At 45.8% G+C, this 27500-nt stretch overlaps 1 protein-coding gene across 1 annotated transcript in view; it reads right to left on the minus strand.

Moving 5' to 3' along the window:
• LOC130380050 (voltage-dependent T-type calcium channel subunit alpha-1I-like) overlaps nt 1–27500 on the minus strand; it is a 109813-nt gene that overhangs the window by 28345 nt on the left and 53968 nt on the right. Inside the window, exons 4-8 of the mRNA XM_056587233.1 lie at nt 25422–25555; nt 13258–13355; nt 5976–6135; nt 3012–3363; nt 2570–2662 (exon numbers count right to left, since the gene is read on the minus strand). Of these exons, the coding sequence (XP_056443208.1) occupies nt 2570–2662; nt 3012–3363; nt 5976–6135; nt 13258–13355; nt 25422–25555 (837 nt within the window). The remainder of the gene's footprint in view (nt 1–2569; nt 2663–3011; nt 3364–5975; nt 6136–13257; nt 13356–25421; nt 25556–27500) is intronic.

Genomic DNA, 27500 nt, shown 5'->3' on the forward strand with positions numbered 1-27500 from the left:
CTCCGCCGCCGTATCCCCCATGCAAAGCCTTTTAATAGCAGTTAGTGTGCGTGACTGGGATACCAACATGGGGTAGATCTCCCTCTCGCTCCACTGGAGGGCTGATGGATGCGGATGCATTATGACAATGTTATGTGCGATAAGGACTTTATATTAGATGTGTGTTGAACATAAACTCAGTGCCTTATTTATATGAGTGTGTGTGTGTGTGTGCTTTTGTGTAGGTGTGCGTTTTTATTTTTTGTATATACACATGTGCGTGCATGTGTGCATTTGCATATGTCCCTGTGTGCGTGTGTGTCTGTGTGTGTATGCATACGTCCATACGTGTGTGTGTGTGTGTGTTTGTGTGTGTGTGTCCATGTGCGTGCGTGCGTCCGTACGTATGCATGCATAAATACATAAATATTACATATGCATGTAGCTGGGACTGGGATTTCATGTATCAACTTGTCACAGTGCTAAGACAAAGGGAAACTGACAATAGATAAACTGGCATCGTCAATCCGCCCACATGTGTACACGTACAAACATCTATATTTAAATATGTAGCAGAATCCGGGAAAGGGAAGGTACTCCAGTAAATACCCACATTGAACGTTGAACCATGAAACAATAGTGTATCCCTCGCTTTATGTGTCTTTCTGTGATAGACAGGACTGGAAATACACCAAGCTGTGATCCTATAGAGAGATTAGCTGTCCTAACATCTCATCCATTTATACATTTTAATAAACACACACCTCTTGTTTCATGAGAAGTAAATGTACGGCGAATGCTCCTATTTATTGTAGTCTTTCCATTGACTATTTTGTCATTTAGCAGACACGTTTATCCGAGGCGCACAGTGAATACTAATCTATGAAGTTGTGTCAGCCTACGGGCAGATTGCCAGCACTGCGAATAAAACCAGGAGTTGGACGATGAACACCCAAACCACGACGCTATCGCCCTGGTCAGGTGGTTCTGATGAAATCTCTGGTGAGAACATATTCTGTTATTTTTTTCCATATTTGATAAATTGAGCATCTGTAACAGAGCCAGATGTGTGAAATACAATGTAGGCATTATTGCTACAAACAAGTTTCACTCTATAAAAAAATAATAATATACTGCATATATATATATATATATATATATATTTAGTCCTCTAACCGGGCTAGAGGACTCCAGCTTCTCCGGACTCGTCCCTCCTCCTATTCAACCATACACACTTGTTGATCATCATAATCAAAGCTTCCTGCTTAACTATTTCGGCTTCTCAACCATTCATCGCCAGATCATCAAACAGTGTAACTACGTTAGTAGCGTTCCTGGTCTCCAGGTTATTTTCGTCCACCGTTCCCGTTCGTACTTCAGAGGTTCGCTGGAAGGAGTATTGGCCAATACCATCGGAGCACTACGGGTGGCCTCTCACATCAACCAGCTTCTGCTCACTTCCATTAAATTAACATTTGAATTATACAAACCTTTTATGTTGTTGTGCGTTTTGGTTACCCCAACCCAGAATATTTTAACGTTATATACTTTTATAGCGCGTTATAGGAGCCATTAAATGGAACCTCATTTTTGTATCTACTTGGTTTCATAGGAGGCGCCTTCTCAACAATCATTGAACAGGAAACGCATTAGGGGTTTTGCACATATTTTTCCATAATCCAGTGATTTAAATATTGCTTTGTATTTAAATACATTTATATTTGTGATTAGAAAGTGACCATAAAAGTTATGGTTTCACAAAAGGCATAAATCCATATTCATAACTTGAAAATGAACAACCGTCCCGGGATACGCCGAGAAATCTGTAAGTTTTATTCCAAATTCATTATTGTCCAGAAGGGGAGATTGCTGGGTTGGCAATTGCTTCACATTATTTGCCTACTTTGAATACGTTTCCAAAGATTTCCATTGTGTTGGGAATAGAAGAAAGACAGGCAATCGTTGACTTTTTTGAATTTTGTGGTATGTTCCTTTAAAGAATTGAGTTGTTCTATAGCACTGGTATTGCCAATAGTTCAACCACTAGAACATGATGTCCTCTGACAGTAAGCAGACTGCCAATGTGACAAAAACAGAGTCTCTCTAGGGCTCTCTAGGGAGGGGTTAAACATCCCGCCCAGCTCCGGTGGAGGCCGCCCAGCCCACTGGGGGGGGTGTCACTGTGGCAGGTGTAGACCTAATTCAACTAGGGGCCATGTTGGTTAGCTGTGAAGAGACACATTGCAGAATCTTTGGGGAAACCATGACAACCCAATGGAAATGCATTCTAAATGCGACCTCGTGGGGAAATGGAATGCACAACTAAACAGAATGCCGTGACATTCTAGAAGGTTTCCCCTCCAAGCTAACCAGTGTGAGAGGAAAAAGGTCTTTGGACAGGAAGCTCATCCGGTCAGCCTCACCAGGTTCTGTCATTGATCGATCGAGCTGAGATGTGTTAACCCTGTGATATTTGAAGATACAAGATCAGCATGAATTGAATTTGTACACAGATGATTAACACATCATTTAGAACAAAAGCCCCCAAATAACTGGTGTTTTTCTGTGTGTGTGTGTGTATGAGACTTACGATGATGAGCAGGATGAAGTAGATAAAGTTGTAGAAGGAGTGAGCATCCATCACATAGTACATGATCTCCACCCAGCCCTCCAGGGTAATGACCTACACGCACACACACACACACACACACACACACACACACACACACACACACACACACACACACACACACACACACACACACACACACACACACACACACACACACGCACACAAATTAAAATAAATCGGAAAGCAACATTGAAACGGAACGTTGAATTGAAACATTTTCTCTCGTAGCAAGGAATCAGAATAGAGGTGTCGAACCCTTTTCGTCCTCTACCGACCCCCCATGACCTAAACCTTACCCTTACCTCCAGCTCACCTAAACCTAACCTCCATTCCCTCTACCCTGATCCAGCCACCCACCACACCTCCACCACCTCCACCACCTCCACCACCCCTCCTGTACCTGGAAGATGACGATCCAGGCGTAGGCGATGTTGTCAAAGTTGATGGCGCCCTTGTGCGGGTTGCTGTGTCCGGTCTGGCAGCGGGTGTAGTACTGGTTCCAGTTGACGCACAGCCCCGGGTTGCCGTGGCTACCGTTGGCGATGACGGGCGGGGGGTCGGGGCTGAGGCCCAGCGAGCGGCGGTACAGCGCGTCCTCTTTGTCCAGGCAGCAGGTGCGGCCGCCCTCGCGCCGCGCCGGCACGTCGCTGCACGCCATGATGCCGTTGTCCACGGGCAGCGAGCAGATGAAGGGCCGCTCGTCGTCCTCGTCCGCCATGTAGTAGGGCCGGGGGAGACGCACGCCCATGTTGCTGTGGGAGAGGGAGAGGGTGTTGGGGGGGGGAAGGCCGAGATAGGATCAGAGATCCGAGACGAGACTGCAGGAAGGATCACATGGGAACGTGAGAGAGAGCGGGCCGTTTACGTCCCTGCACCGTCTGCGGGGGTCCCGGCCGGCGGTGAAGACGGGGGGCTAACACTGACGTTAAGCCAGTGGTTGGACGCTGCAGATGCACATTCAGTTCCAAAACTTAAGTTACAAAAACTTGGGAGCGTGTTTCAGCAAGAGAGAGAGAGAGAGAAATTAATGGCAACACTGTGCTTCTTGGCAACTGGTGAGAATCTAAATTAATGTATGAATCAACCTTTTAAGGGAGGTTACGTTTAAAGTCGCCGACTTTTGGCGTGCCGCAAACGAGTCAGTGTTGTCAGTGTTGTGAACCCTCAATTGGTTTTAAAGTCAAACTCAAAATTTGAAAAGGTCAATCTGTTCAGACGCGCCAGCTTCAGAGGCTCTGCGACTCAACACACCACACCACAGCACTTTATTGTGCATCGTTCTCAAACCGCTACAGCTAAGGGAGAGAGCTTGTGTGTGCTTGTATGAGTGAGAGCAGGGTGGTGGGTTTTGTGTACGGCTTAGTGGGTGCATGCGAGTGAGTGAGTGAGCGAGTGTGTAAAGGAGGAAAAATGTAATAAACAGTTGGGTCTTCCTGACTCTGTGTTATTTGTGAATAGAGCGGAACAGAAACAACTTGGGGGCGGTGAACCTTATGAACAATAACAATAAAAAGAAAAATATCTGCAAATATCAAGAAATATCTGCTCCCCAGGCTCCAGGACCACAGTAGATCCGTCCCCCATGTGAGTGCACCCTAGCATTACTGAGGGGCGTTATCAGTTGGATTGACCTTGAACCAATCAGAGCAACAAAAAGTGTGAAACATCAGCAGCATCCATACCATATGATCATTGAAATTAAACCCGCCCCATATTAGATCATAAGTTGCGATTGGCTGGAAATCTGCTTCAACTGGAAGGGGGCCAGACGCATATGCCAAAGCAAATGAAACATGAGCAGTTTCCTAAGATCAGTGTACCCTCAACCTGGACTAGTACCAGAGCTCATCAGCCTCTGAAGACAGATTCAAGTCATATCCTATTAGTTATAGTTAGTTATGAGTACAATTAGTAATCAGAAGATCCTCCACCTGAGGAAATGGCCCTTCAGTACAGAAATACTACTAGCAGTTGAAATAAGCAGCAGAGAAAATGTGTTTTTCCCATTGCAAATAATACACAGATGGATAGGCTCACACTATTGGCCCAGTATCTTCTCAACCACAACTTCCACATGTTATTCATCCAAACTGGCGAGAGCAAGAGAGAGCGAGCGAGCGGGAGAGAGAGCAGGGGCGGATATATAGAGATAGAGACATACACAGAGAGGGAAAGTGAATGCTAGCCAGAGAGTGACAGATCGGGATAGATAGATAGAGTCGGGGAGAGAGGGACAGGAAATGCTAGGTAGATAGGGAAAGCCTGGATTCCCCTTAGCACAAATAAAACCCAGCACTGCTAGAGATCCTACTGAGTAAGACAACAGTTAAACTAACTCAGCAGAATTTCTGTTTCTGTGTCTCTGAATGAGTTGTTCCGTTAAAACCAGAGCAAACACAACGCAGAGCATGATGCGGTGTTAAGTCAGGGCTTATCTGGGTTCCCGATCTGTCTGGCCCCAGTGCCGCTAGACATAGTGACTGTTCTTCCGATCGCTTATCTGCTGTAAATTGGTTACACTGAGAGCCCCACAGCAGTAGAAGTTTTTCGATAAGCAGAACTTTTATTTTTCGGGACTACATCTCAGCAATGAAATGGCTGATATATATTTTTTAAAACACAATTTCCAGATGGAGAGATGATTTGTTTATCTGTAACTTGGTTCTTAATCTAGACCTGACTAAGCCAGCGTATTAAATTGTTTTTTATTAAAAAAAGAAACCACAACGCTTCGAGCACAGAATAAGCAGAAAAAGGCTAAATTAGCTGAGAGAAAGGAAATAAATCAAAGCGGAAAGAAATCAAGGCAAGATCACAAATCCAGGAAATAGAGGATATCCCAGAATCAATAAAAAGCTATGAACCAGCTCTAGGGAAAAAAGAGACGTACAGGTAACACCGTCACTAAGGAGCGTTCAGGACGGTTTTCTACTCTAAGGATGATGAATCCTGATGACTCAAGCACTGCCCTGGGTCGGGGACTGGTTATGGCCACATGTGTGATCCTGCACATACCGGCACACAGCCACTGGTCCTCCTCTCCACCAGCCCTCGTACATCGCCTAGCAACCCCCCCCATCGCTAAGGGGAGCATGCATTCAGATGGGGACATCGCTCCCTGTCCGGCCCACCCCTGTGACGGAGGCGATAGCCCACTGCGTTGAATGGTCCGAAGCATCCTATATTTAGTGACCTTGCAGTGACCTCCAGTGGTATCACCCCACCAACCCTCCCACCAAACACAATCAACCCACGCACACACGCACACGCACACGCACACGCACAGACACACACGCACACACACACACACACACACACACACACACACGCACACACACACACACGGACCGGGGGGGTGACTCACAGGGTGAAGTTCTCGGCGGGGTAGCAGCGGTTCCTCAGGAGCCCCGCCCACAGCTGCACCCCGATGATGCCGAAGATGAAGAAGACGAAGAAGCAGAGGAGCAGCACGTTGCCTAGCATGGGCAGCGTGTCCAGCAACAGGTTGACCAGGATACGCATGCCTGCAGGAACACACACACATACACACACACACACACACACACACACATATATGTCAACGTATGTACACCCGTATAGTTACACCCACACACACACATATTTTACTTCAGTGTACTAAAAAATTACAATTATCTATTAACACAAAAAAGCACACTGGAATACATAGTGAGGGGGTTGTGGCTTGTTAGCTCAACATGAAGCAGCTGCAGCTGGTTTATTCCCTTTAAGGACATGTTTTTCCCGCTGAACGACCCACAGTCTCGTAGACATACATCACACTTCTAACACCCACAGGTATATATACAGAGGGGAAACCACGTCACTGCTACACGCCAGCGAGGTGTCTTTCACCGGGCTCCTCCAGAGAACGACACAGGGTGGTGGTGTTGGAAGACCAGCTTGTTGTAAACGTTTGTAGACAATTAGAAATGACCGGGGGCTCCATGTTTCCGTGCAGGAGATCTCTCCCTGGGTGTGTGCACTGATGGCTGGTTTAACGTGTGCCTCAAGTGTGCAGTCCCTCCCAGCCCCCAAGTCCCACTGCTTAAACCAGCCATCTAGAAACACTCCCCAGGAGGGTTGTGGAAAATATATGTACTTCAAAAGTAGATGGGGCAGAGATACATGTTTATGGTGATTTACCATTGAGAATAGCCTAAACCCAATAATACAAAGCATGCAATATAACCCCCACGTTAACCACGCATAAATGTATGACATTACCAAAAGTGTGATTTCCAACATGTTTTTGTGTTGTTCTGTTCTTGTTTCAACTATGAGCCAGATTGTGAACAAAGATCCACCCACATGGACACGCACACAAAGACAACAAACAAGTCTCTTAGAATAAGATCGCCTCGCTTTGGCATTTCCATACAACCTGCCAAACTACCATAATTAGCCAATCAATCCCTAATCCCTGTGTGTAATTATGATCAACGTCCCATTGCCTTGTGTCTGAACCCTGGGAACAGACAGGAACCGGGGTTAAAACCCATCTTTACGGCTAATGGGCCTTAGCGTTTAGCCGGATAATCGAGGCTAAGTGGACTGACAGTCCTTCATTCCCCCCAGCTCTCCCGCTCCCAGGGGCTGCCCGCTGGCTGACTGAGTGGTTGATGAGCTCCCTGGCTCGTCAGGCAACGCCTGGGACAGCCCTGAAGATGAACGAGGACCCCCCGCTACCTGCCTCAGGTAATTCACCTGAGAGAGACATGAAGTTTCCCTTGGAAATACAGGCAAATAACTAAGTTATATTGATGAATACATTGTGGAAGACTCCTGGCACGCACAATGAGTCAACAGGAGTGTACACAGGTAGCCAGATAGGTTGGTTAGACAGACAGGTGAGCCATCCAATTATTTCATTGGGGCCGATGAAATGATTGAACAGGCTTATTTCAGGCCTGCCACAGCCACGGAGACCAGATCCTTTCTTGTTTTTCCTCAGAGAATTCAATTTATTGATTGATGTGGAGATGTAAGGAGATTTCAACTAATCCTGTTGTTGTGTGCTGCCTTATTGTTGTCCTTACCGTTGCCTGCAGATCCTGTGTTTGAGATGTTTTCATTTGTATAGCTTGTTTATTCATCTTAAAACCCTTGCTGTAAACCAAATTTCGTCTGGCGGGACAATGAAGATGGTGGAAGGTGGCCATATGGGTAGATATATACAGGTGGCCCTGGGTATAGATCTATTCAGGTGGAGATTGGGTGGAGGTGGGAGATTGGGTGGTGAATTAAGACCTATACAGGTGGAGTTGGGTATCGCTCTATATAGTTGGAGAAGGGTATAGATCTATACATGTGGAGGTGGGTTTAGATCTATAGAGTTGGAGGTCGGATGGAGATGGGTGTGGATCTACATCGGTTGAGGTGGCAATCTTTCGAGGACAACCTCAGACTCTCAGGGATCCTACACACCGCTAGCATCTGCTGCTGCCACAGCCTGCCACAGCCATAGTGTTGATGCGTGCGCTCGCCCGTGGTACTCGTTACTCTGGATCGCACAGGGCCAGGAATCTCTGTACAAACTCCATTGCGGCAAGGACCTGGAGAATTCATCCGTGGCTAACTCGACAAGGCCATCTGTCGCAGCGCGGCTGGCGGAGACGCTAATATCCCAACGGTTTCCGTATGAAAGCTAAAGGTTGCGTTACCTTAATGGGATTAATTTGATTAGAGCTGGGTACACTCGCCGCAGGTTGGTACATGTTATGATAGACAATCACAGTGATGGAGTGAGGGTGAGCTGATGAGAGAGAGAGAGTTAGAGACAGAGATGGAGAGAGAGAGAGAGAGAGAGAGAGAGAGAGAGAGAGAGAGAGAGAGAGAGAGAGAGAGAGAGAGAGAGAGAGAGAGAGAGAGAGAGAGAAAGTAAGCGAGAGAGAGAGGGAGTGGGAGGGAGAGGTGGAGAGAGATGGATAGAGACACAGAGAGGGGGAGACGGAGGGGGGAAATAGCACGGAAGAAGAGACATTCAAATGAGAAAATTAGGGAAAAATGAAAAACAGCTGAAGTAGAACTGGGCTGCGCAAAAATAAGATAAGGGGGGAAGGAGAAGACATGATGGTTGTGGACGTGGCAGTTCAATGAGCCGTGTCTCTGGAGAACAGGGTGTTGTGGGTAATGTAGTAAACAGTCTAATCCATCTCCTGTCCATTAGGGCCCATGGCTGGTTAGCCCCCATTAGCGGACCACTCAGCGACAGCTCGTCAGGGAGGTCAGGTGTTTGCTTTGCATTTCATATGGTTTTAGTGAGTATGGATGCCTGTGTTTTTTCGTGAACGTGTGTGTGCCTACGTGTGTGTTTGTGTGTGTGTGTGTGTGTGTGTGTGTGTGTGTGTGTGTGTGTGTGTGTGTGTGTGTGTGTGTGTGTGTGTGTGTTTGTGTGTGTATGAGACCGTGCAGATTGAGTTGCCCCAGAGATGAGCTCTGTGCTAAATTGTCTTTAATGAAGGCTGTCTCATCGCTGCCTCTCACCGCCATAGAGGCAGGAGAATTAGCTTGCTTTGTGGCAGGGCTGTTTTGATGCTGATCGGCTGCGTTTTGTTAGGAATGGTACCAAGAACCCCCACATCCCTGCCAATAGGCCTCGTAGAGCCTGAAGGTTTTTAAACGCTTGTGGCTTAACCAGCGTGAGCGCTAAAACCTTTGAAATGGATTTCATGACATCTTTTCTTGGAAGGCTTCCTGACCTCTGTGTTTTGTTGTTCGGTCGGTGGTTGTTCTTTTCCTCTCACTCTCTCGGTTCGCTCACCCTACAAACTCACGCACTCTGTCTGCTTGCTCACCATGCAACCTCAGTATCATCATTGTTCATTATTTAGTAACTTGTTTAAATGGAGGGACATTGTTTTGCTAGAAACCGCCAAAGTTTTCATTAGCCTAGGTTACGGTATATTTGCATGGATTAATGATTTTACTTTTGCTACAATTCTCTGGAGTCCTTTCAATATGGCGTGGAGTGCCGCAAACAAATAATCCCATGCATTCTGATGTACCATCCGTATAGCTGTGGAACCTTCACCTGTCGAGCATAGCATTTAAAAAAACAGATAACCAAACAATATTGAAATCCACTTCTTGTGTCGCCTCGTCGGTTTCAGTACATCCTTGGTCGGTGAACAAGGATGTACTGAAGCAGCACTCGAAACATGGCCACACTCACTGCGACACAAGAAGTGGATTCAAATGATTGTTTCACAGTGTATCCACTGAGTATCGCTGCATATTTCATGAGGACACATGCGTGTGAGTACCTTCAGGAAACGGATTTGACATTGGAAAGTAGTTGAAAAGAACAGTTTCGTCCACAGCCCTGAGGGGCGGTGACAGTGTGACTGCATAGCTAGGTGTGTGCATAAATGTTCCTACGCAGCGCCAGAGGCACATATGTGGTTGATCCAACACTAGAAACACTGGCAACACACAGCCTCACCGTTTACAATGGAGGTGAGTGATTGTATGTGTGAATGTGTGTGTGTGTGTGTGTGTGTGTGTGTGTGTGTGTGTGTGTGTGTGTGTGTGTGTGTGTGTGTGTGTGTGTGTCCGAATGTCTGTGTGTGTGTGTGTGTGTGATTGTGTGTGTGTGTGTGTGTGTGTGTGTGTGTGTGTGTGTGTGTGTGTGTGTGTGTGTGTGTGTGTGTGTGTGTGTGTGTGTGTGTGTGTGTGTGTGTGTCTGAATGTGAATGTGTGTCTAGTGTGTGTGTATTTCTACCCAAGCTCTGGGGCAGAACGACAACAGTGGGAATTATAACCTGGCCCCTGGCGGTTCATTAGAACACCATCTCTGAACAGAGTGGAATAGGAGGAGAGGGGAGAGAGAGATGGGGGAAGGAGGGAGAGATGGGAGATGGAGTGGTGGAGATTGGAAATGGAGAGCTCGAGATGAACAGAGAGCTCGGTGGAGGGAGAGGAAGGGTAGCGAGAGATGCATGGATGTAGGGGGAGCAGAGTAAGAGAAACCACTTCAAACCAGTACAAGAAAATACGTCCGTCTATTTTCATGCTAGCCTCTCTCTCTCCCTCTCCTTCTCCCCCCCCTCTCTCTCTCTCTCTCTCTCTCTCTCTCTCTCTCTCTCTCCCTCTCCCTCTCCCTCTCTCTCTCTCTCTCTCTCTCTCTCTCTCTCTCTCTCCCTCTCCCTCTCCCTCTCTCCCTCTCTCTCTCTCCCATAGTCCCTCTACTCCCATCCCCTCAAACACCACCTTCTCCTCCACCTCCCCCTCCTCCACCCCACTCCAGCCCTGCCTCAGCATCGTTTACCCCTCCTGCCTTACACATTCTCTCCTCCCCCTTCTTCTTTACCTCAAGCGCTCCTCAGAGATGCTGGATAATCCCCACATCCTTCCATCATTTATCATATTATGCTTTTCCTCATAATTCTTTCCTCGGTTCCATCCATCCAGATTGTGTTGTTTTGTTTGTAATTATTATAAACCTCCTTGCCAGTGGTTTGAGGGTAAAGAGCAAAACATATACATTTTTATAAACATATACATTATTATAAACCTCCTTGCCAGTGGTTTGAGGGTAAAGAGCAAAACATATACATCTCAAAGTTGAAAGCATCTGTAAATATATATGTATATAAACACAAACTGTGTATATATACATATATACATATATATATTCACACAAACACACACACAAACATATATATATACGCATGTATATTGATATATGTAATATATGTAAAAAACCATACACATATGAAAGCAGAGCCTGCATTTCAACATAAACAACTACAGAAGGATGCCAGATGACGGGTGCATGTTTTGGGAGATGAGGGTGGGGTGATGGACAGGTCTTCAGACGGAGTCCTGCATCCAACAGGAGCCCCCATCCATATTCCTTTCTTGATTAGACAGGTTTTATGTGAGGGGGAAAAAGCAACATGCCAGGTCTGAATGACACACAAGTCAAACAAGACGTAGCCCCCCCCCCCCCCCACAACACACACACACGCACGCACACACGCACGCACGCACGCACGCACGCACGCACGCACGCACGCACGCACGCACGCACGCACGCACGCACGCACGCACGCACACAAGCACACAAATGCACACACACACACACACACACACACACACACACACACACACATACACACTACCGGATCAGATGAGGCCTGAAGTCAGGAAAGCTTACATTGAGGCCTTTAGATTAAGATAGTTTAACATGCAGGGAAATGATTGGAGAGCAGGGTATCATGGAGCTTGGATCCTGAATAATCCTCTTGTAGCAATGCTTTATGTGATAGCCCATCACAGCCGCTATAATCGGGAGGCATAATACATCAATGAGAAGATCTCAGCAATTACACTTGAGAAAGAAGCAAAACAGCATTAACTCTGAGTGCTCCTATAGTATACGGGCCACTCCAAGCTGCTTAACATAATTGGTTTCCAGACTCAGTTTAAAATGGGCTAGCCACTGCCAGTGGCTGGCCTCCTAAAACCCCCTCACATACTGCCCGTATCAGATCTGCTCCAAACAATGTTCTGAGGCTATTATTAAGAATAATGAGCTGTTTTATTACAACTGTTTTTTAGGTTACTGGTTATAGATTCTGACGGGCTACACAGTTTTCACTACTCCGGCAGCAGCTTACAGGGTTCAATGCATGGTGGAGCTTGACTCGCTATGGTGGCCTGAATTAGTCCCCAGCTTTGTTGAGAACCGGTGGAGGATGGAGTGGAAAGGAACCACAACACGCTTCCTGTTATGTCGGAGGGAGAGGGAAACCTGGGCCATGCCTGGGCCACATCAGCACACTCTCGTCGTACATTGCTTTCCAATAACGGGACAGCCCGGAGTGGTTCATTCTGCTTACACAACCGTTACCGAAAATGATTAGATATGAGTTACCTTCATCTTTCATCATGTCAGCTGAAATTTAAATATTCTTCCTATGTGCATATTGTGGTATTTTGTTGTGTTGACTCATACAAACGTGAATACCACCACCCACCCATGTACATAATCGTGGTTGAATTTCTAGGTATAGTGGAGTTGAATGCATTCTGGGTCAATACAGTACAGTAAGATCACTGCAAACAACGTCACTTCAACACACAAGAGATGGGCAGCTCAATGTAAAAGTGGGGATTATGCGCTAACAAACATGAAGCCTCTAGCTCAGCGGGAAACGACATCACAGAGATGACACATGTCTTCAGATGAAGAGGGTTCTCCTCTTCATCTAAAGACATGACATGGCTGGATGTCATTGCAAGAGAGGATGGCAAAGGTGTCGGAGTGGAAGAGATCACATGGAATAATAATCATGCCCCCAGGAAAAATGGAAATACAGGCAGCGATTAATAACGACCCGTTGTGGAACGAATTCTCGATCCTTTCCACACCACAAGCAAAAAATATGAAACATAATTTGTGTCATTTCAAGACTCCCCCATTTTGTCATTTTCTCATTACTCATACTTAGGGAGTTATATTTCTGAAGGAATATGAATCCTGAAACAATGCGTTCCTAGCGCAGCTGTGTTATGGGACGTATTCAACCGCCGTCCATCTTGGCCCCACTTAGCCAGCTAATTGAACCAAAATGGACGCTGGTTGAAAAAGTCCCACTATGATGATGTCAGCAGGGTCTTACTTGGCACTCTGTTGATGGCTTTGAGCGGCCGCAGTACCCGCACTGTCCTGATGGCGGAGAAGTTAACGTTCTGCAGGTCCAGGGAGTACTCCACGATACTGTAAACACACACACACACACACACACACACACACACACACACACACACACACACACACACACACACACACACACACACACACACACACACACACACACACACACACACACACACAGAGTCCGAACAAATGAGCATTGTACTACGGTCATCGAAGAATAGTATCAGGTATGTTCCGCTGCGTTCCTAGCTGCTGCGCTAGCCAAAAAATTAGCCGAGAGCAGATAGGAAACGAACAACACATATAGAAGAGTTAGGATCAGCACAACGCTAACAGCTAATGAAGCTGAACTGCTGAACTTGATTTACTGCATCCTCGCATCTTCATCTTATAAACATGAGACCAGGGGCATCCAGAGGGCAATTAATGTTAACGTGAACAGGCAAATTATTTATAATGATACACAAAAAAAAACGTCTTTATATTCGTCTCTTCCTAGGGTTGCATTGGAGTTATCAACAGGAAAAGTTATATATATATATGATAAATACATTCTATACATCTATTTGGAGCATGGAAGGGCAGTTTTTGTGCTCATGGCAATATATGCACTCCTACAGAGATGTTTTGTAATTAAAAACCACCAGACGGCGTTACAGAACTATTCCCCCAAATAGTGCAGAGGTGAAATAAAAGTGAAGAAGAATAGAGGGAGTATCTCCCGGTAAGACAGAGCTTATCTTCCATGAAAGGATCTATAGCGCACGAGGAGATGTTAAGAGTCACCAAATGTGACAGATGGGGGGGGGGGGGGGGGAGAAAGGGAGAGAGGAAGAGAAGAGAGGAGATGAAGTGGAGGAAGGATCAGGCCAGCAGTGTGTAGGAGATCATAAATACACTGAGATCATAAATTGCGAAGACAAAGATGCCAAGAAAGAGAGATTGCAGAAGACAAAAAAATAAAAGATAAAAAAAATGAGAGTGAAAGTGGAAGAGGCAGGAAGGGTCCCTGAGAATTTAATTCATCCTTCATTCATTTATTCACCAAAGGTGGTGTAGATAAGATTGAACAGCTATTATTTGAGGGTAATTGGTTTGAAATAGCGAACCATGCGATAGATATGATTGAAATGCACTCTGAGAATAACTGTTGGGAGAGGACTGCACCTGCCTCTGTAAGGGACATTACAGATGTTTGACCGCTCACTGCTCATTTCTGATCCATTAGGGCATCTCTTTCCTTTCTCTGGTTTAGGTAATACATCTTGCCAAATATCCACAGGTGTGTGGATATGTGTAGTAAATATTTAGTTGGTTGTTTGGTTAAAAAATCTCTCTCTCTTTTTTTCCAACTCTTGAATCTTACCTGCAGCAAATTTAAAGACTAAACACACTGGAACCAGATGGTTCCTTGTGTGAGGAACAAATCCAGACAATTCAAATGAAATGTTTTAAACAAAGACTTCGTTTTTTGTTGTTATTTATTCAGGTTCAACTTTAACGTTTATTTGGAACACAAATGGTAATGCACGACACAGACAACCACTTGTGATATACTCTTCATCAATTATAATAAAAAATATAATTAAAAAACAAACAAATATGTAGTACTTCAATTAAACACATCTTGTCACGGCCAGCTGAACGGAACATGCTGCAACATGAAATTGTCCACTTTCACCTGAGTCTCGAATTCATCATGAAGTGCACAAAAAGGTAATGGAACGGAAATGGAAAATAAATAAATCTGACAAGACTTCACAGCAAGACACAGACATTGCTGTGATGGAGAGCAGTCCATTGCTGATCCTTAAACTGACCTGCCATCTAAAACCGTGGCACACAAATACAAATGAAACAGATCGAAGGGAAATGAACACAGAAAACTCAAAGATATGACCACGGGTCACGACAATATATTGGGATGTATGATTGCGAGAAGAAGATCGTCATGAGAAAGTTTCAAACAACAGCGGGTTATCTTTATTATAGACTTGCTGAGCTAACGGAATAACGGAGGATCCAGGCAGAGCTGTCACGGCAAAGACGAGGAACAAGGAACCTTGAAGACAATGTTCTGGTGAGTGCTCAGCCACCATGAGGTCACAGTAGTCCACCGCTAACTTATTCTCTGTTCTGTTCTCTGTTCTTCCTTCAGCAAGCCAAGCGTGCGGCTGGACACAAAACCACAGTGTCCCACACGGACGAAAACAAACCCCTCGAGAGTGGTCCAACACAATCACCATACCAGGCTGCAGTGTCTTGGTACACCACCAAGACACCGCAGCTTGGTATGTTGATTGTGCACATGGTAAACATGAACAGGCAAATTATGTAAAATGATACAAAAAAAATTATAAATACACTTCTTTATATCTATCTCTTCCTAGGGTTGCATTGGAGTTATAGGCAGGAAAATATATTATATATTATATATATAGGATAATACATTATATACTACTGAGAGCTACTGGACTGGCCCCTACCATATTCTTTTACACTGGATTCCAGTTGTGGAATAGCCTTACTGTAGAGATTAAGCTTTTCCAGTCCAAACAGGCATTCCAAGGTACACGTATACCAATTTACAGGAAATATGGTCGGTAGGGAAAGGCTAAAGATACGTTGACTGATTTGCAGATACTGACTTATTTATAGGGACACTGACAAACAAACGATTAACTAGTAGGGAATCGTTTAGCATTTTTCTCTTTCAATGAATTTGCTGTTATTTTCTCTTTGTTGGTTTTTTACAGGGAGGAACCAATTTGAAATAGTGCACGGTTGATTCGATATGAGTCTCAGTACTTTTCCTCCAAAATACATGCAGTCAAAGTTTGTGGAAAGTTATGATCTTGAGAAGGTTGTGAGCTCGGCCGCTCCTTCTAAAACCCTGCCTCGGTCGGAAGCCGCCTGAAGCACTGAACCGTGTGTTGGACTTTAGGGGAGCGGAAACGGCAGTATCCACTCTACCGTACCGCTAAAGCATCACCAACCTGCCTGCAAGACGTACTCAACCACCTACCTCAGTCCAAGTGAACCGTCTGTCTGTCTGTCTCTCTCACTATCAATCACTCACTCAGCCTTCCTTTCTTCCTTCCTCCCTCCCTCTCATCTGCACTACAGGAACCCACTCCTCAACACTGTGACATGATGTCATTTGAAGGGACAAGATCACAACAAACAGGACTGGTATAAACTCTGACCCAGGGCAACAGGGAGTCAACACGAACAGTTGGTCTCCTGCCAATGCGGAACGTTGACACGTGTGTGATCTAACATGTCAGGTTGGTTTCCAGGTGTGCTTCTGGAGAGAGGAAGCGGGATACTGGCCAAACAGATGATAACCCTGATAGGGTCATTAGGGTCGTAGGAAGCAGATGGAAATAGAGGGAACAGTGAGTAGTATTGGAAGTGATGGGGTGTTCAAGAGCTTATGTGTGTGTGTGTGTGTGTGTGTGTGTGTGTGTGTGTGTGTGTGTGTGTGTGTGTGTGTGTGTGTGTGTGTGTGTGTGTGTGTGTGTGTGTGTGTGTGTGTGTGTGTGTGTGTGTGTGTGTGTGTGTGTGTGTGTGTGTGTGTGTGTGTGCGCGCGCTCGCCAGAAAGAGATAACGGGATAAATGCTGAACATGAGAAGACTGATACCGAAACAGCTCTCGTTCCTACGGGAAGTCATGTAGGACAACAACAACGGAACACGTCCGTCCGTCCCCCCCACACACACACACACACGCACGTCTGGACGCTCACGTGCAGGCACATTGTGAGACTCTGGGCTGTCAGGCGATTGTTTTAACGTGAACTATGACGCATTTACATAGCTCTGAGAAACACACTTAGCACAGCACACACAGACGAAAACCTAAACAGCAGAGGCACTCACACAAACGCACAGCAGTCGCAACCGAAAATTGCGTCCCCGCACAGAAAGCTCAACTAATAATAGTCAGACAGAGACCCTTTACCAAACCCTGTCATGAATATTTCAAGGGAGAATTTTTCCCTCGCTCTCCCTCTCTGCTTCTTCCTTTCCTGCACAGCTATTCCTGCTGTTTTCTTACTGCATATCTTTCAATCGTTGACTTTGTTTTCTTTGCCATGTCAATTTCTCTCTCACTCTTGCTCTCTCCCTCTCTCTTTTTGCTCTCTCTCTAGGGCACCTTCTGTCTCTCAACCTTTCTCCCTAGCTTCTTTGTTGGTGGATTGAACGTGACAAATGTTTGTGGGATTGGCCTCGGAAAGCAGGGAGTGAGAGAGAGAGAGAGAGAGAGAGAGAGAGAGAGAGAGAGAGAGAGAGAGAGAGAGAGAGAGAGGGAGAGAGAGAGAGAGTGCCAGAGAGAGAGTGAGAGTGTGAGAGTGAGAGAGAGAAAGGCAGACAGAGTGAGCAAGAGGAAAACAGTAAGAGAGAGAGACATAGAGATGGAGCAAGACAGAAAGAGACAAGGAGGGAGGGAGGGAGGGAGGGAGGGAGGGAGGGAGAGAGAGGCAGGAAGATGATAGAGAGAGGTAGACTGCAACAGAGCTTCCATCTCAGCAGGGGGGATACAGCTTTATCCTGCTGTCAAATAAAACCCAAAATGTCTCCCATGGTTATTTATGTCTCTTCCCTCAACGGATCTAAACGCTTTGGAGAGCCCAAGGGCTGTGCGATTTACTATCAGCTGAATAAAGTTAGGAATACAAAGGCATAGAGCAGGGATGTATAGAACACACGCAAAATGATATCCGTCCAGACACCTGATCAGCACAACGAGCTGTTTACATTCAGTTACCTTGAGCAGCAGGATTTAGATGCTCACCATGGAGACAATATATATTGTGGTGACCACAGGTATGTTGCCCACCTGGCCTCATAGGCGGCTTAAATGTCAGACCCGGAGCCAACTCTGTTAATTGTGATAAGGATCCACAAAGCTCTATAACAGCCTAGTACCGAAGCATAAGACCCTAATAGAGCCGGATAAACCAGTTAGCTAACGAGTAGCACCAGGACACTTATTTAATACCATCCGTTCTGGCCAAAGTCATTTTGGAGTACAGGGTATGAATTATTAAGAGAAGATTAATGAGTGGAATATATCTTTTGTCTCAGAGCGAGCTCTGCAAGGCTGAAGACACACATACACACACACACATATACTAATGATAAGGCTCACCTCGAGAGAAACAAACATGATATGCACAGAAAATGCAATTAACCCTCTACACACATACACACACACACACACACACACACACACACACACACACACACACACACACACACACACACACACACACACACACACACACACACACACACACACACACACACACATCCTACTCAATCTCCTTGACCATCTTCACAGCTCTTTCTCTGCCCCCTAGTATATACATACTACACAAATATATATATACACACATAAAGGAAAGCTGTACAGTAGCACCAGGCCAATGGGGCTTCATCTGTAATGAGTACATTTGAAATGCAGATGAAGATTGAGACACAACAGCTGCGATCGACCACCAGCTGCCTGCAGAGACGGATCGTCCTTTAACACACAGGAGACGTGGGGGCACCCACGAGACCCACACACATGCCTGGCAGCCTTTCGCACGCAGCTTTGGGTTACGGCAAAAAGTATCAAACATATTTTGTTCATGCAGGAGTATTGCCATGCCAACAGCCGTTCAAAATGAACGGTGTCCACCGGCTCTTCCTCCTCCCTCCCTCCTCTCCTTGGCTCGGCGAGGCGTGCAGTACGTCAGAGGGGGCAGGAGGAGCAGGCCAGGCGTATGTCCCGCCCACACGCAGTCCGGCCGCGCCGTAAACATCAGGAGGTGGCGGCGCCCCGGACCGCCCCCACGCAGCCCGGTGCGGGAGCGCTGTAACGCGCTGAGGGTGGGAGCGCTGTAACGCGCTGAGGGTGGGAGCGCTGTAACGCGCTGAGGGTGGGAGCGCTGTAACGCGCTGAGGGCGGGAGCGCTGTAACGCGCTGAGGGCGGGAGCGCTGTAACGCGCTGAGGGCGGGAGCGCTGTAACGCGATGAGGGTGGGAGCGCTGTAACGCGCTGAGGGTGGGAGCGCTGTAACGCGCTGAGGGTGGGAGCGCTGTAACGCGCTGAGGGTGGGAGCGCTGTAACGCGCTGAGGGTGGGAGCGCTGTAACGCGCTGAGGGTGGGAGCGCTGGGTAACGCGCTGAGGGTGGGAGCGCTGGGTAACGTGCTGAGGGTGGGAGCGCTGGGTAACGTGCTGAGGGTGGGAGCGCTGGGTAACGTGCTGAGGGTGGGAGTGTGTGAGGCAATGTGTGAGGATCTAAAGCAGAGTTCTCTCTCTCTCACTTAAATTCTTATATATATACATATATATATATTTCATATATATATATATATATATATATATATTTATTTAGGTGTATGTATTAGCGCTTTCAATTAAACAAACAAGCCATTTAGGCAATAACACAAGTATATCTATATATCTATGTATAAATAGATAGATATATATAGATATATATTACCTATGTCCTTAATGTCTGCTGGACTGCAGTATTTTTCACACACACACACACACACACACACACACACACACACACACACACACACACACACACACACACACACACACACACACACACACACACACACACACACACACACACGTTCAAAAAACATAGTGAGATGAAATCATGCAGAGTTTCACAACAAGTACGCTTGCATGTTCAAACAGTTGCAAATGACCGTGTTAAGCACCAGGGTACAACCATGTGACGGATAGAGACGCCGGTGCATGCAGATGCCGCGCATGTGGAAACCTGCTGCTGCAGCCGCTGCTGAGACAGGGTTCCTGTTTAATTGATGTTCCCAGGGGGCCGGATGTCTCCCATGTCCTGCTGTCCAGTTACATGAAACCCCCCCTGTGGCTTCAGCAGGAAGACTTCAAACAGCCCACACACACACACCCACCCACCTATGCACACACACACACACACACACACACACACACACACACACACACACACACACACACACACACACACACACACACACACACACACACACACACACACACACACACACACACTAATGAAGGGGATAAGATGCGTGAGCGGGATGCTGACCTATCCATGATACGAAGAAGAATCCCAGCAGTGTCTCTTCATGTACTATTCACAAGGAATCTTATTTTTTATCCTTTCTGTGTTATATCATTGATTAATCAGAGTGGCTGGTTCGGTTCTTTTTCCCAGCAGTGTCCTTTTGTCTGCAGGGAAATTTGTGGATGATAGATTTTTCAATTATTTTTTTTTTCGGGCACTTCTGAAAGATTGTGTTCATGTCAAAAGAAGACCCATTCAACAGCAAATACGATTGACTGCGATGGTTTTGATGTTTATAAAAGAAGGATAAAAAACGTGCAGGATTTGTGTTCTTCACTCACACAATTACATTGAGAAATAGATAGAAAGACAGCTACACTTTATTGATCCCGCGGGGTGAAATTAATTTGCCACCGCACAAAAGGAGCACAATAAAAAAAGACGTAGCTTTACATCAAAACTGTACCCCCATTTGTGGCAGGTCCATTTACTTAATAGGGTCTTGGGCAGAATCGGTACAACAAAGTGATATTGACTTTTTAATTAAGTAAAAGGTTTTATAGTGAAGCCAGGATGGACTGTGATATTGGTTTTCTCACCAAGACCGGTTTAATCCTCTATACCAGTGCTTGCCTTCATGGTTTTACATGCCAACGTGTAGTTAAATGGTTGGAGATGCTACGGCGGCGGCCAAGTTTGGCTACCCCGGTGACATAGAAACCCACAGGGAGGATATCCGAGGCAGAGGCAGAAGTTCAGCTTAACATGCAAAGTACTTTAAAATACAAAGTACACAACCTGGAATAGCTTTAGAAGTAGAAAGAAACCTACATGAACATGCAGAGAACATCCTTACTCCAAAGAGACAGGCCCCTGCAGGGTTTAAACCCACATCCATCTCACATGGAGGCAGCAGTGCTAACCACCTAGCCCCTGGCTATCACTAGCGACAGAGAAATAGGAAGAATGTACTTTAATTATTGAATTGGTTTCATTTATTAAATCTGAATCCCAACCATATCAGATTCTCATGCCCAAACTTCCCAGGAGCGGCGAACAAGCCCTGATCTACAGTTCCCTTTCACAATTACACCGTATGACACAAACAGGGTAAAGTGAGGGAGTTGCGACTCTAGTCAATATTCTATTTGTGTGATCCACCGACTCTCTGTGTTTTTATATACCACACACTGTGTTTTCCAGCAACACGATTAAATATAGTCTAAGATGTCCAACGTTCAGGGCGCAGGGAAGACATCTCCACAGACCCCCTTCACCTAATAACGGTCAACAGTACTTCAAAATCTTGGAAAAAATGAATTCAGCATCACTAGACTACCTTTTCCTTCGCTGAAAATTGCAGTCCAAGGAAATAGCGACACAATAGTCTATCGAATTCACAGTAAATTAAATTCCAACAGGATGTTGTTACATTTACGAGCATGAACAGAACGCTTTCAGAAATCCAACAAATCTTACTGGATAGTCCAGCGTGGTGGAACGGTCTGGGTTTGAACCCTAATATCCGCAGCCTATCCCTGAGCAAGATCCCTAAACCCTACCTGCTCCTTAACGACATGTGTTTGGAAGCTGTACTGACCGTGAGGTACCAGAGAGTCGCTATCCGCAGGAGAGTGGAGATAAAGTCGAAGTTCACCGACACCACACCTATACCAAACCTGGAGGTAAGGTGAGGTAAGGTGAAGCACACCAAGGGCCTCATTGCAGTTTGGGGCTACGCAGCTCCCACCCCTCACCCCAACGTCTTGAGCCTCAACCTTGGTTCATTTTACATCCTCTGCGGCCGTGGGGCCTGGCTCGCTGCCCTCTGGCTGCCGACGGTGGTTGATTTGTTTCAGCTGAACCGAGGTCCCCAGCATTGGGTACCGGTATAGACTGTGAGTGTGTCCCTGTTTTCAGGGTGAAGTGGGGACATCTGCGACATGATGAGGACCAGATCATGCCGGGGTTCTGTCTCCTCTCTCATTGTACACATGCACAATATTCATTTCTATTCCAGACTATCGTTATTTCATACGGGAACTGCGGGAAAGAACGCGGGCAGAACAAAGGAACAAATACAAATAGATATTCAGCAAGTGTCTTCTGTGGTGCTAGGTGTGTCTGAAAAGATTGAACTCCAGCCTCAGGCGCTTATACGTGTGTTCAAACCGCCAGCTACGAATTGCACAACAGTAGATCAAAACATATGCACACACAAAAAATATATAAACAAACGCTACACTAAAAGAAGTGATTACTAGCTTATGCATTATTACAAATGTAGCATTGTCGTGGAATTATTACTAATTAATTTAACAATGGAATACTTGCAGCGGAGCCAGATAGCTAATGTGTGTGTACTGGCTGAGAGCCATTTGTGATGTGCATGATGAGTGACACAGGAGCAGTGTGTGATGTGGACACAGGGGAGTGTCACAGGAGCAGTGTGTGATGTGCACGGGGAGTGTCACAGGAGCAGTGTGTGATGTGCACGGGGAGTGTCACAGGAGCAGTGTGTGATGTGCACGGGGAGTGTCACAGGAGCAGTGTGTGATGGGGACACAGGGGAGTGACACAGGAGCAGTGTGTGATGGGGACACAGGGGAGTGACACAGGAGCAGTGTGTGATGGGGACACAGGGGAGTGACACAGGAGCAGTGTGTGATGGGGACACAGGAGAGTGACACAGGAGCAGTGTGTGATGGGGACACAGGGGAGTGACACAGGAGCAGTGTGTGATGGGGACACAGGGGAGTGACACAGGAGCAGTGTGTGATGTGCACGGGGAGTGACACAGGAGCAGTGTTTGATGTGCATGGGGAGTGACACAGGAGCAGTGTTTGATGTGCATGGAGACACAGAAAAGGCCTTGGTGATTAGGGCCTAGAGGATCTGGGGATGCTGTCAGGCCGTCGCATGGCATTCTGGGATGTGATGCTGCAAGGCGGTAAATTGGGGATGAAAGCTAAAAGAAAGCTGTAATGAACTCCTGATGGCTTCTGCAATCATGGATGATTAGGAATGAGGGGGAAGCCCCTGTGTGTTTGTGTGTGTGTGTGTGTGTGTGTGTGTGTGTGTGTGTGTGTGTGTGTGTGTGTGTGTGTGTGTGTGTGTGTGTGTGTGTGTGTGTGTGTGTGTGTGTGTGTGTGTGTGTGTGTGTGTGTGTGTGTGTGTTCGTGCGTGTGTGTGCACATGAAACCCACCTGTGTATGCACATGTATAAGCCCAAAATCCTATTTATGCACACAATAAGCAAGCTAGAGTGCTACCGAGAATTGAAAATTATTCCCAAATTACGCCCAGAATCGCAACCAAAATAGATCTTCTTCTGAACAGCAGCGTAACGGTTATCACAGGTCAAATAGAGCCAGGGACTAAAGTGAAATCACAAAAATCATTGTTCTATTCATATTATGGTTTTGCAGTGATTCAGTTTGGCATTGCTGTCTGCTATATCACACGTCGCTCATTGAGATGCCCTCCAACTCTCTGAGACAGTGATTCTCACCCAGGGGCACGCCTACCCTAGGGGCACGCCTACCCTCGGGGCCTGTTTCTCAAATGGGGGTGCTTTGAAGGGCTGCAGGGGGTACGAGAAACACTTAGTCACACTGGGCTCGTTTTTTGTTTTAATGTAGTGCCGAACATCTTCTTTTGAAAATGTGTTGAAATTGATTACTCCTTCATTAAATTAAGTTAATTAATTAGATCTGTTATTTCGGAAGTTCGGAAAATCTTTCTAACGATGATAAAAATGGAACTGGGAAGCACTTTATAATGACTGCAACTTTGAAGCATTAATAAAGAAGCAGGAAGTAGTGAAATCAACACGCAAAAAGCATTGCTCCTTAATGAATTCTCATTAGTAAATCATTCATAATCAGTTTTGCATAATTATTACAATAATAAGATAATGGTTTAAGAGATCATCTATCAAGCGTAAGTGATGATATTACAAACTATTAACAGTGTGCTAATAAAGCTTTGTAAACTCTTACAGGTCCCATGGCATAAAATCTCACTTTATGAGGTTTTCTAACATAAATATGAGTTCCCCTCAACTGCCTATCGTCCCCCAGTGGCTAAATCTTTGCGTTTGGTGTAAAACGAGCACTTGGTATCCTGCTTGCCTTTGAAAAAATGGAAGCTCAGACGTGCTGATTTGGAATGTGGCCCAATATGTCGTCATAAAGGGCCAAGTTACCTCCCCTTTCTCTACCTTTCCTGCCAAAGAATTTGGCCCGCCAATGAGACAATGGGCTCTATTTTAACGGTCTGAAAAGCAAGTGAGAAGCGCCAAACGCAAGTTACTTTGTGAGCGGTTTTATGGCGATGTTGCTATTATACCGGCGGTTAAATTACTCTTACGCCTGACGCAAATCTAAAAAGGGTTGCCCTGAACTATCCTTATTACCTGTAGGTGTGGTTTGGGTGTAACGTGCAAGAAACCAATGAGAGTGCCATCTCCCATCCCCTTTAAGAGCCATGAGTGCAATTGAACCTGACAAATTTAGATTTTTACAGCGCGTTTGCCATCTCCGATGAGACAGATGCTTTGCATGACCACATGAATTTCAAACTTCAAATGGCCAACCATCTTCTGCAACTTCAGAAATACTGATGTGCATTGATTTAAATACAACTTATAACCGCTCTATAAGTTGTTCTTTCCCAAATAATTTGACCAACGTTATCATTTACCCTAAAACAAGATTTTTTTATTTTTTTTAAGAAGTTTATTATTGGGGGTCCGAGCAGCGAAGCTCAATATTAATAATGAGGCTAAATGATAACAGTATTATATTAGTTCCTAGGTCACTAGTATATAAATAATGATGCTAAATGATAATAGTATTATATTAGTTCCTAGGCCAATAAAATATTAACCAAGCTGCTAAATGATAATAGCGTAATATTAGCTCCTCGTCCAACTCAACAGACCGTTGTGGGACAGGTTAGCAAGCATTTAAAAAACAAGATGGCCGCTAGGTGAATAAGGTTAACAAGGAGGGAAATCACTGAAGTGTGTGCTATAGGAAGACTTACCCGGCCATGACGATGAAGAAGTCCAAGCGGTTCCATGTGTCACCCAGGTAACAGCGACGACCCAGAATCCCCAGTGCCAGCATCTTCACCACCATCTCCAGCGCAAAGAAGATGTAGATGAACGCATCGAAGGCCTGGGAAAAGGAGAGAGAGACTTTGACTTTTTTCAGACATGTCATAAAGAATCATAATCAATGACTTCCTTTTTTGCTGAATCAAACGAAACAAACAAAAAGAAAAACAAAAAACAAAAAAACAATCTGAAACATGCAGTAAAAAAGAGAAAAAAGATAAGAACATTGATTTGAAATGATCTTCGATTGGGACAGATTACCTAATTTAGCTCTGACTGTACTTTGCAGCTTCGTAATGCTGTAATGCTTCTGCATACTAAGTTCTGTCATAGTGGCATTTTTGAAAGCCGCAGTAGAGGACATCAGAAACAAATAAGTCGGGGAAAAAATATTCAATGCTTATTTTACGCTGTCCCTTTGTGTCATCCAGGAATTAACTCAGTCTAGCAATGGAATACAACTTCTACTCGCCCTTCTGAAAAAGCTGCTCCAGAACATCTACACTTTCCCCAACTACAGGTTGCAGCACATTCTCCATGATAACAAGTCCTTCCTCAATCAATTTATCCACATGGGTGGTTTCAGACAGGGTAAACAACAATTGTTTTGTTCATGAGGGAGGCAGATTGGCTGTTCATCCCACCAACGACTCTGCATATCGCTAATAGAACATCATCTACCAATACCGAGGCATCCAGTATGCACCTGCGCCATGCCTGACAGTGAGTCGGGGCTTGGTGGAAACACCTGGTAGCCATCCTACCTCATGGCAAATGTTTGTTTGCAGTAAAACTGCTGGTGGTGCTGCCTCAAGCCGGTCAAAGTCGGCAAAGAGAGATAGAAAGAGAGAAAGAGAAAGGGATAGAGAGAGGGGACTGAGAGAGAGGGAGAGAGAAAGAGGAAGAGAGAGAGAGAGAGAGAGAGAGAGAGAGAGAGAGAGAGAGAGAGAGAGAGAGAGAGAGAGAGAGAGAGAAAAGGGAGGAGAGATGAAGAACCGAAATATGGGGTGTGAAAAGCAATGTTTTAAACCCCTGCATATTCTTTCCCAAATTTGGTTCTTGCTGAAAGGGCATTTCATAGGGTTTCAAGTTGTGCTTGTGTTCTGTTGCGGTTGTACTCCTATGAGGATAACTTGGCAATGCAAAATGTCAGCAGTGCCAATGAACTGACGAATGAGATTGGAGAGAGTGAGCGAGACAAAAAACTACTTGACAAGCCCGGTTTTAAAAAATATCCCCCGACCTCATGAAGTCTCTCCTTTACTCTACTGCTCTTTTGTATGTCAATAGCCCTCTCATCTCTTCCAATGATCCCCCTGCTCGTCATCCTAGAAGAGACACCTTTCTTGAGCAGAGTTGACAAGACTGCAGAGCACCCTGCACCCTCCCAGTCCTCACCCCCTCTCCCCTAACCCTCCCAGTCCTCACCCCCTCTCCCCTAACCCTCCCAGTACTCATCCCCTCTCCCCTAACCCTCCCAGTACTCACCCCCTCTCCCCTAACCCTCCCAGTACTCATCCCCTCTCCCCTAACCCTCCCAGTACTCATCCCCTCTCCCCTAACCCTCCCAGTACTCATCCCCTCTCCCCTAACCCTCCCAGTACTCGCCCCCTCTTAGAATTCCCAGACGGCAGGGTCTGTCAAAACAACGTCAAGCTTATAAAGAAATCTAAAATGCAATTACCCCCCCCCCACCCCCACCTCCAAACATGCTAAGATGCATATACATTCTCACACATGCAAATACCCCCCCACACACGGCATGCTCCCTTCCTCCACAACCACCCTCACAGCCAAGAAACCATGCATCGTCTCTCTCTCTCTCTCTCTCACCGTCTCTCTCCTCAAATAAATTAGAAATTCTAAGATTGTATGATATTTGATATTCAATTTTATCCTATACATCACTCTCTCTCTCTCTCTCTCTCTCTCTCTCTCTCTCTCTCTCTCTCTCTCTCTCTCTCTCTCTCTCTCTCTCTCTCTCTCTCTCTCTCTCTCTCTCTCTC

The sequence above is a fragment of the Gadus chalcogrammus genome, chromosome 3 (genome assembly GCF_026213295.1).
Source record: "Gadus chalcogrammus isolate NIFS_2021 chromosome 3, NIFS_Gcha_1.0, whole genome shotgun sequence".
NCBI lineage: Eukaryota > Metazoa > Chordata > Actinopteri > Gadiformes > Gadidae > Gadus > Gadus chalcogrammus.